Genomic DNA, 14958 nt, shown 5'->3' with positions numbered 1-14958 from the left:
GAGCTTTTTATCAGGTTCGCCTGATATGCCAGTTGCCCCCCTTTCTAGATTGGGACTCTCTACGCACAGTCACTCAGGCACTAGTCACTTCCCGCCTGGACTACTGCAACGCTCTCTACATGGGGCTCCCCCTGGGGTGCACCCGGAGGCTCCAGCTGGTCCAGAACGTGGCCGCGCGGGGGATTATGGGGGCGACGAAGCGCTCCCATGTGACACCTCTCCTGTGCGAGCTGCACTGGCTCCCGGTGGTCTTCCGGGTGCGCTTCAAGGTGTTGGTGACCACCTTTAAAGCGCTCCGTGGCTTAGGGCCGGGGTACTTACGAGACCGCCTTCTGCCACCAATAGCCTCCCACCGGCCAGTACGCTCGCACAGAGTGGGCCTCCTCAGGGTGCCGTCCGCCAGACAATGTCGGCTGGCGACCCCCAGGGGGAGAGCCTTCTCTGTGACGGTGCCCAGCCTCTGGAACAACCTTCCCCCAGAGTTACGTATAATAACAGACCTCCGGATTTTTCGTCGGGCCCTGAAAACCTATTTATTTCAACTAGCTGGGCTGGCTTGAGTTAAATTTTAAATTGATTTTAAATTGGGTTGTTTTAATTTATGGCCAAAATATTTAATTATTTTAATACTGTTTTTTAAATTTTGTATGCTCTGTTTTTACTTAGGCTGTGCACCGCCCTGAGTCCTATTTGGAGAAGGGCGGTATAGAAATTTAATAAATAAATAAATAAATAAATAAATAAATAAATAAATAAATAAATAAATAAATAAATAAATAAATCAATCAATCAATCAATCAATCAGCAGCCAGCAGAGCTGGCAGCAGATTCAGACAGTGAGGAGATTAGGGAGGAACATGGGCCAGTTCTGGAGTCTGGGGAGGGCTCAGATGATGGATCTGAGTCAGAGGCAGAGAGGGGGCCAAGGCCATCTGGTAGTTCTTTGCTGCCTCCGGAGTCTCCGGAATCTGACATCAGCGAGGCAGAACAACAGTGTGAGCCTGTTCCCAGTGTCCGCATGCACAGAGCTACCAGGAGACAGGAACAATTAAGAAAACAGGGTTGACTTGGGAGTAAGGCTTGGAGATGATTGGTTCCTTCCATAAGACATAAAAGAGAAGCAAATGGGACATGAGCTTTTGCAGGAAGCAATTAGTTCATCTGTTTGGTAAAAGCTGTGGAAAAGTTCCATTTGACTCTGTGTTAAATTTGGCCTTGCCCTGCATATGGCGATTAGTTCTCTGGCAGCATTCCAAGGGAGATAAGGTGAGTGTTTGTAAACACTTCCTTGCAAGACTATTTGATAAGCCTTTCGAATGGGAATGACAAATATTCACAGCCATCTGAATTAAAGAGGTTTGCTAGGACTACGTTTGTGGTGTATACTGTCTAAGGCAGCCTAGGTCAGAACAAAGTGAAGCTTCTAGGAATCCATTATCCTCCAGTGCTGTCATATTCCATAACTGCAACCTACCTGAAGTGCCCAGAAGCACAAGGTATTCAGTGCTCAGACATATGGCCAAGATAAGGAAGGCTGAAACCTAACCACCATTGAACAAGACACATAAGTTGAAATGGCAAGACTGGGCCAAGAAACACACCAAATCTCAGGAAGCTGCACAAATATTTTATTTTATTATTTTATTTTATTAATATTTTTAGATAAAAGCAGCTAAATTTAAAACTTCCTTAACTTTAAATTGCTGTCTAAAAAAAAAAAACCTAAAAAAACCCCCAATTAACTATTTTTTTAAAGCTCTTTCCCCCTCCCCAAAAAAACCCCAGTTACTTACCCAATTGAAGGCACAAGGCAGGCAGATTCAGTTGCTCACCGATGAGATTGATTGCAGTCAGGCAGATGCAATTGCTAGCTGATGCAATTGATTGCAGGGATTGCAGCAAGCGAAGCAAGGCCGGAAAAGTGAGCAAGCCAGAAAGAAGCAAGTGGCCAAGTGGGCAAGTAGGAGACCAGGCGATTGGGTGGGCATGGGTGGGGGACCCAGGGATTTTTGCTAACGGTTCTCCGAATTACCCACTGCCATCGTTACCGGATCAGCCGATCCAGTCCAAACTGGGAGCATTTCACCCCTGGCACAGAGCTCCACTTTGACTCAGATGCCAGCAAGGTGGAGGTGGGGTATTAGTGTGGGCTAATATAATTAAAGATGAGCTAGTTGGACCTTTTCAGGTTGAATATGGATTCAAAATCAACTCCTAAACTTACTGCTAGTTTTTAGAAGACACTTTCTTCAAGCAGTGGTACAGGAAAAAGTTGCCATATTTCAAGAAGACCATGATTTTTATGCAGGACAATGCTCCATCACATGTATCAAAGTACTCCAATGCGTGGATACCTAGTAAAGGCCATAAAGATGAAAGAATAATGACATGGCCCCCTTCCTCACCTGACCTAAACCCTATTGATAAATTGTAGACCCTTCTTAAATGGGAGATTTATGGTGAAGGAAAACAGTACACCTTTCTGAACGGTAACTGGGAGGCTATGGTTACTGCTGCATAAAAAGTTGATGGCCACAGATCAAGAAACTGACAGACTCCAAGCTTATGACTGTTATTGAAAAGAAGGGTGGCTATATTGGTCACTGATTATTTTTTTTTATGTCAGAAATGTTTATTTGTACAGTTTGAGTTGTTTGTTTATTATTCTTGGTTACCAAGACAGATGAGGCAGCAAATCATGTATCCATGTATTTAAATACCACCTACAATTTATTTTGATCTGTACAGTAAAAAAACAATATAATAAATAAAATAAAAATAATGTATTTTTTGGAACTCCCTTAGCTTCCATTATTTATCAGTTATTGTGCTCACATGTAGTACATGTAGTACTATCTGTTTGGATTTCAGTTTGAACATTTGGCAGTTCTGATTGTCCTATTGTCATAAATTAAGACTGAGCCAAAACTGCTTTCAATTATTCTGAAAAATGAAAAAAATATTTCATATTCATGTTAGACACCAATAGAAAACAGTTGAATTAGTTGAATTAACACAGAAGTTTTTAACCCACTTATTTAATAAAGCTGTATGTACCTGTCAAGAAATTATGTGTAAATTTACTACCATAACACTGGTTATGCATATGGTTCCATTCAGTTACTTGAAATGTTTCTAGGAATGGGCCAAATGTAAGTTGTCATTTACAGTGAGGAGCATTTGACAGTATGATACAGACCATGAAATTGCAGTCACTGTTTTCATCAGCCTGTGAATTGGGCAGTTCTGGCTTAGCTATTCTTTTCAGCCTTCAAAAAATTGTTGGCAAAGAGAAATCAGAAAGCACAAATTGGAGAACATTGCATTTCATCAAGAATTTCTGACAATTTAACAAAAAAATGTAAATGTCATATTAAAGAAAGAAAAACTGGATTCAAGATTGCAAAGATAATTTTTTTAGGTAAGGCAAAAGCATTATAGAAATATAGAAGTTTCATATGGGTACATTGGGACAACAGTACCCTCTTCTCTATTCTCTGATATATGAGACTTTGCTGTTATTATTATTAGATACAGATGTTTTGACTGGATTTGGATTTGACATTTTTGTCCTACTGTGTTCTTCCCAAGGCTCAGTAATAGACAGATGTTGCTGCTTAATAATATTAAAGGCATTGCCACAGTATATACTGTAAGCTATTTCAAATAATGTTGCCTTTGCAATTGACTAATGGCAATTTTGTCAATACCAATGATGTTCAAGTAATGTTCCAGATGTTTTGAAATTGCTTTTTTTTTTTACCAATATCTTTTTGGATCCTGAGTTGATCTTCTGGGGGTGTCGGCTATACCTGCCAACTTAATGTCATCTGGATATTTGATGAGTTCCCCTTCTATTCCTCATCTAAGTAATTTATGAAGGTATTGAAGAATGCTGGGCCTAAGACAAAACCTTGTTGTACCCCACTGCTTATTTCCCTCCAAGTAACTGTAGGATCATTAAGGACTACTCATTGAGTATGGTTTGTCAGCCAGTTACAAATCCATCTGGTGGTGATGCTGCCTATCTCATATTTTTCTAGCTTTCAAAGAAGTAGCTTGTGGCCTACTATGTCAAATAAGTAAAACCCACTTTTTCCAGCAAGCCGGGCTGGCTTAAGAAGAAATTTTAAATGTTTTAATTGGTTTGTATTTTTAATTTTGGGCCAAATTTATATATATTTTAATTGTTTTTTAATATTTGTATTTTATGTTTTTTAATTCTGGCTGTACACCGCCCTGAGTCCTCAGGGAGAAGGGCGGTATATAAATTTATATATAAATTTAATAAATAAATTATATAAATTTATATATAAATTTATATATATAATTATATATAAATTTATAAATTTATTTATAAAATAAATAAATAAATAAAAAATGCTTTGCTGAAGTCTAAAAAGACTATGTCCACAGCATTTCACTGGTCTACTAATTTAGTCACTTTGTCAAAGAATGAAATAAGATTGATTTGGCATGGTCTGTTTTTAACAAACCTGTGTTTATTACTAGTTATAACTTTATTTGTTTCTAGAAGTTCACAGATCTGTTTATTTTTCCAGTATTTTTCCAGGTGTTGATATTAGGCTGATTGGTCTGTAGTTTCCTGGGTCTCCCCCCACCCTTTTGTTTTTTGAAAATGGGAACCATATCAGCTCTTTTCTAATCCTCTGATAATTCCCCAGTGCTCCAATATTTTTTTTTAATATTTAAAATTTAATATTTTTAAAGATATAATATAATGGTTCTGAGGCAACATTTGCAAGCTCCTTCAGAACTCTGGGGTGTAATTGATCAGGTCCCAGTGATTTATATTCATCAAGATCAGACAGGTGTACTCTTACCATTTTCCTACTTATTTTAATTTTTATGTCTAGTCTTTCTCTTTCAGTTATGTTTTTGGTAGGTTGGGCTGTAAGTAAGTATCTTTTTGTGTGAAGACTGATGCAAAGAATAAGTTAAGCAGTTCTGCTTTCTCTCTACTGCCTGATACTTTCTTGGTCTTTAGTGGACCAACTGTTTTATTGACTTTTTTTGTGTTATTTATATGTTGAAATAATATTTTTTATTATCTTTGACTTGTTGTAAGTCTTTGTTAGTTCTGAGCCTTTGCTTTCCTGACTTCATCTTTGCAGATTTGGGCTATCTACTGATATTCTGCCTTACTTATGTATCTCTCTTTCCATTTTTTCTACTTATCCTTTTTGCCTTTCAGTTTATCAGAGAGATCTTTGTGCAACCATGCTGATTTCTTCTTGATTTCTTGTTTTATTTTTCAGTTGTATTGTGTTGGACTGGGCTATTATTATCATATTTTTCAGTGTGTTCCCATGTTCCTTCAGTTGTTTTCCCCTTTAGGATTTTTATCCATGAAATTTTCCTTAGACTCTCTAGCTGTTAAAATTAGCTCTTTAAAGTTTAAGATACTGTTTGGATCATATTCTATTGCTTGTCTTTGCATTATATTGAATTCCAGTATGATGTGATCACTCTTGCCCAAGGTTCCAGCAACTTCAACTTCCTCTATCACTTCTTCTCTATTAGTAAGAATTAGGTCCAGAGTAGCTTATCCTCTTTACCTTTACCTTTTGGATGACAAAGTTGTCAGTTGAGTTGGTTAAGAATCTCTTCGATCTCACAATTGCTGCAGAGCTTGTCTCCCAGTTGATATCAGGGTAGTTAAACTCTCCCATTACTACTATGGTATGTTTCCTACATACATTTTTTAATTGATTAACAAATAGTTCATCTATTTCTTCTGTTTGGTTAGGTAGCCTGTAGTATACGCCTATAGCAATGTCATTTTTTCCTTTTTATATTAACCAATATGGATTCTAGAAAGTTTTCATCCTTGATTTTATGTATTTCTGTGAGATATATTTTATTATTGCATTATATTTTTTATATAATGCAATTCTACCACCTCTTTTGATAAACTTTCTTTTGAATACTTTGTATTCTTCCATCAGTACATTCCAGTCATGAGTTTCATCCCACCAAGCTTTGGTAATGGCAACTGTATCATATCTGCCTTCATGTACTAATACTTCACGTTCACCCTGTTTATTCCCTAAACTTTGAATGTTAGTTTATGGACATTTGAATCCTTTGAGTCCTGGGTATGTATTTTATATCTCCTATTTTACAATTGAGATTTCCATCCTTTCCACTCTGTACTTCATTATTTTTTCTTTTTTATTTCTTCTTTCTCTTTGCTCCTTTCCTCCTTATGTAATTGGTTATCTAGTGGTTTTTTGCTTGGAATTAGGTCCTTCCCCCTTTAAATTTTAGTTTAAAGCTCTTTTGATAAGATGAGCCAGTTGTTTTGCAAATACATTGTTTCCAGTTCTTGTGAGGTAAAGTCCATCCCTTGCCAGTAGCCCTTCATTTGGGTAATGCAAACCATAGTGTAAGAACTTGAACTGACAACACCAGTTTTAAAATATATGTATATCTTTTAGAAAATATATCTATTTTATGTTTATATGATATTTAATATTTTTAAAGACAATAATATTGATTTGAGCTATTGTTACATTTTTGGCAAAGAAGAAATGTGGAAAGTTGCATAGAATTCAGTTTTTGGAACCTAATTTTCTGAACATACCAGAGCACTACTGTCAGTAAAGAAGATAAAATTATGCCAATACATAGTTCACAGTACCTTTGAATTATTTCTTTGCAGTGATAGAGATGAGACTGATATTTGCTTTATACAATGAATGTGCATTACTCTAAATCATTTGTCCAAATAGCTTGACTTCAAAAGATAGAGCTTTCTGAACTTTAAATGAAATGTATTTTAATTAAAATAGGAGGAGGAAAGATTATGTATGTTCACTGAGTTGAGTTACCTGTAAAGTAATAAAGGCAGGATAAAAACCAAATAAATAAATGAATAAATAAAATGAACAAACAACCTGAAAAATAGATGGCTCCCTTTTCTTGTTTTTTCTCTCTCCTGCATTTATATCTGCATTTCAGGCAATGTAAGCTCAGTCCCACATGAGTTCTGATCTCAACATAGGCTGTTCAAAATGTTGCAGAAATGGTCTGACCTTGAAACAGGCATGTTGTGAGTATTCCACTTGTAAATATATTTCCAAAAGCTTCCCTTTTGGAAATGAAAAAAAAAAAAAACAAACACCCCTTCTATGGTGAACATGAGAATTTAAAAAAACACACAAAATTTCCACTAGCGACAGTTTTGTGATGGAGAACCATTGGTGTTCATTTCAAAGAAACAAAAGAATATATGTATCCAAATACTTTTCTCATCCTAGGAAACCAAACCTATAAATTTGCATGCATAAAGAAGCATAGAATTGAAAAAGAAACACAGAGTTGAAAAAGTTTCCCAATTCCCAATTCATTCTGAGATTGCCATCGAAGACAATCTGCAAACTGCTACTGATCCAGTATGCTGGTGTGTACAGTACTGGGTATTCCATGGTTTCCACTGGCTCCCAAGTGCTTTTCATGTGCAATTTAAGATATTGGTTGAAACCTTTAAAGCTCTACATGGCACTGGGTCAAATTTTTTGTAAGATTGCATCTCCCTGAGGGTATTGCCCATCCAGGGGTGGGTTCTACTTTCCTTTACTACTGGTTTTTTTTTTTAATTTGATTTATATGCCGCCCTTCTCCGAAGACTCAGGGCGGCTTACAATGTGCTCAGCAATAGCCTTCATCCTTTTGTATATTTATGCAAAGTCAGCTTATTGCCCCCACAAACTGGGTCCTCATTTCACCTACCTTAGAAAGGATGGAAGGCTGAGTCAACCTTGAGCCTTGGCGAGATTCGAACCCTGCAGTAATTGCAGGCAGCTGGTCTTAATAAGCTTAATAACAGGGTGCCTTAAACCCCTGTACTACCAAGGCTCTTTTTTTGGTTCACAACAGGATTGCACACGTGGGCTCGCTTCACTTGCTCGTGCACGCTCCTTACTTATGGGCATGCGCAGAAGCTTCTGCGCATGTGCAGATCACTGATTATGACATCTAGGGCAGTGGGTGGAACCTCTCGACGGTTTTACTACTGGTTCTTGTGAACCAGTCCGAACCAGGGCAACCCACCACTGTGCCCATTCTTGTAAGTTAAGTAGGGTGGGCATACTCAGGTCCTTTCCTTCAAATGTTGCAGGACCCTGGAGACCTCTGTAGTAATCTCAGCAATTTGCAAAAACCTCCCACTGAGATTCTGGAGGTATTAGCCTTTTAGCTTTCCAGGGACTGTGTTCCCCAAGCATTGAATAGAATAGGATTGTGTAACAGAGTTAATAGCATGGGTGGTTCAGTTAATAGCATTGTTGGGAAAGATATGGGTTTTTTATTTTGCTGCTTTTATTGGTTCTGTGAGGCATTTAACATCATTATATCAAATATGCACAATATAAGTTTGTTAAATAAATAATTAACTTCTCTCAACTGACAGTATCACTGAAATTACAGCCGCACACAGAAGCAATCTAATTTCCTCCATCTTGCACATATGTGATTGTGTCTGTATGTATGTACACACTTAGTCATGTGATGTGTGTATATAGGCTCTAAATAATGACAAAATATTAAAATAATATTGTTGTTTCGTTGTCCCTCCCTAGGCATTTCCTGGGAATGTAAATTCTGACACTGTGGTACGACATGATTTACAGCATCCAGTTATTGCCCGCTACATTCGGATACTTCCTCTGGAATGGAGTGGAGAGGGTCAAATTGGTCTGAGGATTGAGATCTATGGCTGTCCTTATTGTAAGTTCTTTAAAGTTTTCTTCTATTTGTCTACTGCTTTCTTGAAATCCTTCTGAAATAATGATATTTTAGTCTAACATGACTGGATACAAAGTATGATATAAAGTGTGTCTGAGTACAAAGATTTTAGTTTCAGTATATAAAGAAGCTATAGCTAATTACTAGGCTTTCTAATTTGAAAGATATTAGTAAATCTTTGCTGTAAACTCATAACAGCTTTAGCAAAACATCACAACTTTCCATTGCTTTTGTGGGAAATAATAATATTGGCAGATGGTCTTATTGAACTGATAATAAGCTGAGGCAGCTTTTCCTTTTTGCTTAGTTGCAAAATTTCATTTATTCATTCTTTCCCCATTTTGATTAGCCTTAGCTTGATGTATCAATCTTATGTTGACTCACTGATTGGGTAGTCTTAACCCCGAAAAGATCATAAATTCTGGAATAGTTTTTTCTGTTTATTTTCAATATTATATTCAAGTTTTAATGTTATGCATGCTTTATTAATGTATCTATTGCTACTTAGAAATCATTTCTGTTTGGTCAGTATGTTTAGCTTTTCTTTTTAATATGTTATTTTAAAATGATTTCCAAGCTATCTGAGAAAACATTTCACTGTAGAGCAGAATATATATATTAAAACTAAAATAAAAATTAAAGAAATTTTATTGTTGCAACCAATATAGGGCCTATTTCCGATGTACTCTAAATTATTGAATTAAAATTATTTTACTGTTTCCCATTACAGTGTTGTCTGGGTAATATATATACATGAAAATTCTGGCTCTGATTTTCAAGGCAGAATTCCTTTTCTTTTCTTTTTTTTCTGGGGATGTCATTATGCCTCGGCCCCCATGACTCTTCTCGTTTCCCCGGCTGTCCAGAGTCTCAGAGCCCAGGCCTTAGACTGATGTTGTGCAACGCCAGGTCCGTGGTTAATAAGGCCCCCCTCATTTGTGAGCTAATACAGGAGGGGGGTGCGGACCTGGCAGGTATTACGGAGACCTGGTTGGGCCAAGAGGGGGGGGTCCCCCTCGTAGAGATGTGCCCACCAGGTTTCCGCGCATTCCATCAGCCAAGGGCCCAGGCCAGGGGTGGGGGGGGTGGCTGTCGTTATAAAGGAAGGTCTTGATCCGAGGGAGGCCACTGTACCTCAGATAGCCGGATGTGAGTCTCTCCTGGTGAAGTGGGGCCATGGGATGCAGGTGGGCCTGCTGATCGCGTACCTGGCTCCCTGCCACGTGACAGCGGCCCTGCCCGAGCTTCTCAACGTTATTGCCGGGGTGGCGGTTGATACCCCCAGACTTTTGGTCATGGGGGATTTCAACCTGCCATTTACCGGTGGGGCGTCTGGGATGGCTCGGGAGTTTATGGCTTCCATGACAGCCATGGACCTGACACAATTAATTCATGGCCCCACTCACGCGGGAGGACACACTCTGGACTTGGTTTTTATCTCTGGTCAGTGGCGGAGTGGTCTGGATATAGGGGATATAGTTATTGAACCCCTGTCATGGTCGGACCATTCTCTCCTGAGACTGGACCTTTCGACCGCTGCACCCCACTGCAGGGAGGCGGAACCGACCAGGTGGTTCCGCCCCAGGCGCCTGATGGATCCTGATAGGTTCCAGAGGGAGCTTGGGCCAGTTCCTGAAACTCTGGCACACGACTCGGCTGAAGATCTGGTGGCTGCCTGGGATAGGACAGCCGCCGGTGCTCTGGACCGAGTCGTGCCTTTGCGGCCTCTGACCCGATGCCGAACCTGCCCGGCCCCTTGGTTTTCCGAGGAGCTGAGGGAGATGAAGCGCCGGAAAAGATGCCTAGAGAGTGGTTGGAGGGCGAGTCACTCCGAATCCGACCGAACACTAGTTAGGTCTCATATTAAGACCTATCTAGTGGCGATAAAAGCGGCAAAGCGTAACCACTTTTCCGCTCTTATTGCATCGGCAGATAACCGCCCAGCCGCCTTGTTTAGGGTGACCCGCTCCCTCCTACATCAGGGAGCACGGGAGGACCCCTTGCAAGGGCAGGCTGAGGATTTTGCACAGTATCTGCACGATAAAATCGCTCAGATTCGGGAAGGCTTGGACTCTGACTGGGTAGATCCCGGCGGGGTGACTGAGGCTGGTCTTGAGAATGTTACCTGGGATGAGTTCGACCCTGTGACTCCTGAGGACGTGGACAGGATCCTGGGGAGATTAAACGCAACCACATGTTTATTGGACCCGTGCCCCTCCTGGCTGGTACTGGCCACCCGGGAGGTAACACGAGGCTGGCTCCAGAGGATCATAAATGCTTCTCTGAGAGAGGGTTTCTTGCCTCCCGCCTTGAAAGAGGCGGTGGTTAGGCCCCTCCTCAAGAAGCCTTCTCTGGACCCGGCCGTTTTGGCAAACTATCGTCCGGTCTCCAACCTTCGCTTTGTTGCGAAGGTTGTGGAGAGTGTGGTTGCGCGCCAGCTCCCACAGTTCCTGGATGAAACCGTCTATCTAGATCCGTGCCAGTCCGGCTTCAGGCCTGGGTACAGCACGGAGACGGCATTGGTCGCATTGGTGGATGATCTCTGGAGGGCTCGGGACAGGGGTTGTTCCTCTGTTCTGGTCCTGTTAGACCTCTCAGCAGCTTTTGATACCATCGACCATGGTATCATGCTGCGCCGGCTGGAGGGACTGGGGGTGGGAGGCACCGTGTTGCGGTGGTTCTCCTCCTATCTCTCTGACCGGTCGCAGTCTGTGTTGGCAGGGGGGCAGAGGTCGACTTCGAGGCGCCTTGCTTGCGGGGTGCCGCAAGGGTCGGTCCTCTCGCCGCTCCTGTTCAACATTTATGTGAAGCCGCTGGGTGAGATCATCCGTGGTTTTGGGGTGCGATGCCATCTGTACGCTGATGACACTCAGCTGTACATTTCCACCCCAGACCACCCCAATGATGCCCTCGAAGTGATGTCCCAGTGTCTGGAGGCCGTGCGGGTCTGGATGGGGAGGAACAGGCTTCGGCTCAACCCTTCCAAGACCGAGTGGCTGTGGATGCCGGCGTCCCGGTATAGCCAGCTGGTGCCATCGCTGGCTATTGGGGGCGAGTCACTGACCCCCACAGAGGGGGCTCGCAACTTGGGCGTCCTCCTGGACACACGGCTGTCTTTAGAAGAGCATATGACGGCCGTGGCCAGGGGGGCTTTTTATCAGGTTCGCCTGATACGCCAGTTGCGCCCCTTTCTGGATCGGGACTCCTTGTGCACAGTCACTCATGCCTTGGTTACGTCACGCCTGGACTACTGTAACGCTCTCTACATGGGGCTCCCCCTGAGGAGCACCCGGAGGCTCCAGCTGGTGCAGAATGCGGCTGCGCGGGTGATTATGGGAGCGACGTGGCGCTCCCACGTAACACCTCTCCTGCGCGAGCTGCATTGGCTCCCGGTGGTCTTCCGGGTGGGCTTTAAGGTGTTGGTTCTCATCTTTAAAGCGCTCCATGGCTTAGGGCCAGGGTATTTGCGAGACCGCCTGCTGCTACCGATAACCTCCCACCGGCCAATACGCTCTCACAGAGAGGGCCTCCTCGGGGTGCCGTCGGTCAGGCAATGTCGGCTGGCGGCCCCCAGGGGGCGAGCCTTCTCTGTGGGGGCACCCGCCCTGTGGAATGAGCTGCCTCCTGGAATACGATTGATCCCGGACCTCCGGACCTTCCGTAAAGCCCTGAAGACGTTTTTATTTCATCAAGCCGGCCTAGCCTAAATGGTTTTTAATTGGGATTTTAAATTTTATGGATTTGGGGTTTTAAATTTGGGTAGCCAATGATTTAATTCTTTTAATTATCTTAACTTTTGCATTTGTATGTTTTTTAATTTTGGCTGTTCACCGCCCTGAGTCCCTTCTGGGAGAAGGGCGGTATACAAATTAAATTAATAAATAAATAAAATAAAATTATAATTTCCACCATTATGTCAGTCCTATTGCTTTACTACTGATGTTATAAAAGGAATATTGTAGTCTTCTGAGAAAACCAGTGCAGGAACAAAATATTTAGAGCATGTAAGAAAAGGCATTAAAAGCCCTAAGGGAAGCGAATAGAAAGGATAATGAAATTCATGGTTCTGTACTCATATCTGTCATATCGAAGCTCTATAGATTTCATTGATATCTCATATTATTTCTAGAAATGCATCAGTTCACAGTGCCAGTCACACTGCCATTAGAACCCCAAGCATGTTTAAGAGGGGGGTAAAACATTATATTCATCCACCTCATCTCTTTCACATAGTTTTGCTTACACCGCAAAGTGTCTCCAGTTTTATCCTTGAATTTTGCATAAAAACTTCCATATTGAGGAACCAATTTGTTCATATGACAGAGAATGCACAGAAGAGGCAGAACAACTGAAATTTCATGCCTTCATATATGAATCCTATATTGTTAGATATAACAATATAGATTTGTCATAGGAATTGTATCAAAAATTCCAAAAATTGCCAGATATTTATGGAATTAATTGCTTATTTGCTTACTGGAGATCAGCAATCAGGGATAGTTTTATCACTGGTTGCTGATCTACAGATAGTTTTATGTATCTTATGCAACTTATATATAAGTATGCAAACACTTGTAGTAGAGCTGGGAAAAACATTTGAAAATGTGTTTGAAACAACCACTAGTACAAAGAAATCCTATTTCTTCACCCTTGCAAAGTAACATGTGTTTTACAGTGTTTTCAATGGAAAAGAAAAAAAAAACAGCTGGAGTTCAGCAGGAGTTTGAAATAAATCAGCATGCAACCAGCTGTCAACTTTTAAAGACAACAAAGCAGAGTAAAACAATAAATCCAAAAAGTGAAGGTTAAAACCCAGTCTTGCTTAGAAAATGAAACTGCTGACTGGAAGATGGATTTGCTCAGTGACTTTCCAACTGCTCCCAGAGTCTTCAAGAGGCCCTTCTGAAGTGGGTCCATGGCCATCCAAAAATTGTTGGATCATCCCTAAGTGCTCCCTTAGAAATCCAGGGAGCAGTACTGTCCGAGAACCAGCTTTGGCAGCAAAACCAGCATATTGGTGGGAAGAGAGAAAAAAGTTCCTTACCATTCAGCAGCCATTTTTTTTAAAGCAAAGTAAATGAACCAATTAATGATTTGAATTGGAAATAAAAGATGAAGCAAAATGATAAAAGGCCAAAAGGTTAAAAGAAAGTGAAAGGTCAAGAAGAAGATGACGGATGCCATTGAATCTTTGATCTGCTTGCTGAGGCTATATACCCATAGTATTAAATAAATTAAATATCACTCCACATGTACTTCATGAATTTATCATCCACTGCATGAACAATAATTCCAATGTGATGGAGAAACTTTTGTTGACTACATGCAGTTTTAGGGTATAAAATGTATGTGGTAGCTTTGAGTGATAATAATTAGAGAGGAAGAGAGATTTTTAACTAAACTGGAATTTTAAATCCCTCCTTATAAAAATTTCTTATGGTCCTACTTAAAGGGAGGTGTTATGGAGATAAGCACAGAGAATAGCATGTTAGGCCATTAATAAAGGGTCTTGAAGTACAGGTACTTGCTGAATCACAACCAGATTTGGGGTGACAACTTCTGTTGTTAGGTGCTATGGACATTCAATGAGTCCACCCAAAATTATGAGTTTTTGAAGTGAATCACAACAATTGTTAAGAGAATCAAGCTTCCCCCATTGACTTATGAAAAATTCTGTGGAAATGTTGCAAATGTTGATCATGTGACCTTGGATGCTGCAACCATTGTAAATACATGTCAGTTACCAAGTGCTTGATTTTTCAAATACTCACGAGGAAGACTCAATTTTCAGTACATCATAAAATGAACAGTCGCTAAACAAATGTCCGTATATTGACTACCTATATCTGAAAGTTTTACAAAATATTATGACAAAAATGTAGTCAACTCCTCAAGTTAATGAAACACTGATTTTCTATTGTGATAAGTGTTTTCAGCATTTTTTTTTTGTTTGGGTTTATATGCTGCCTTGGACTCAAATATCTTAACATTACTTCCAGTAAGGAAGTAAGGTCAGAGGGAAATGGGGGGCAAAAATAATTAAGACAGAGAACTGTTTTTCTGCAGACAATAAATGGCAACTGATATAACAACTAAAACAATTCTTATTTCTGTTTATTTGCAGCTGATCTTAAATATTTGTGTTAGTTACAACTATCTACTGTAATATAATGTTGCAGAATAAGCCAT

The 14958-nt window shown here is 40.6% G+C and overlaps 1 protein-coding gene across 3 annotated transcripts in view; it reads left to right on the top strand.

Moving 5' to 3' along the window:
* The window catches only part of CNTNAP2 (contactin associated protein 2), a 1550102-nt gene that overhangs the window by 657196 nt on the left and 877948 nt on the right, over positions 1-14958 (top strand). For all 3 annotated transcript variants that reach the window (XM_060691806.2, XM_034416464.3, XM_087892376.1), the window contains exon 4: positions 8604-8751. In XM_060691806.2, coding sequence (XP_060547789.1) covers positions 8604-8751 — 148 coding nt within the window. The remainder of the gene's footprint in view (positions 1-8603; positions 8752-14958) is intronic.

The sequence above is a fragment of the Pantherophis guttatus genome, chromosome 4 (assembly GCF_059756535.1).
Source record: "Pantherophis guttatus breed Tessera chromosome 4, ASM5975653v1, whole genome shotgun sequence".
Taxonomy (NCBI): domain Eukaryota; kingdom Metazoa; phylum Chordata; class Lepidosauria; order Squamata; family Colubridae; genus Pantherophis; species Pantherophis guttatus.
The sequence above is the reverse complement of the archived record's forward strand: the minus strand, read 5'-3'. Positions and strand labels throughout refer to the sequence as shown.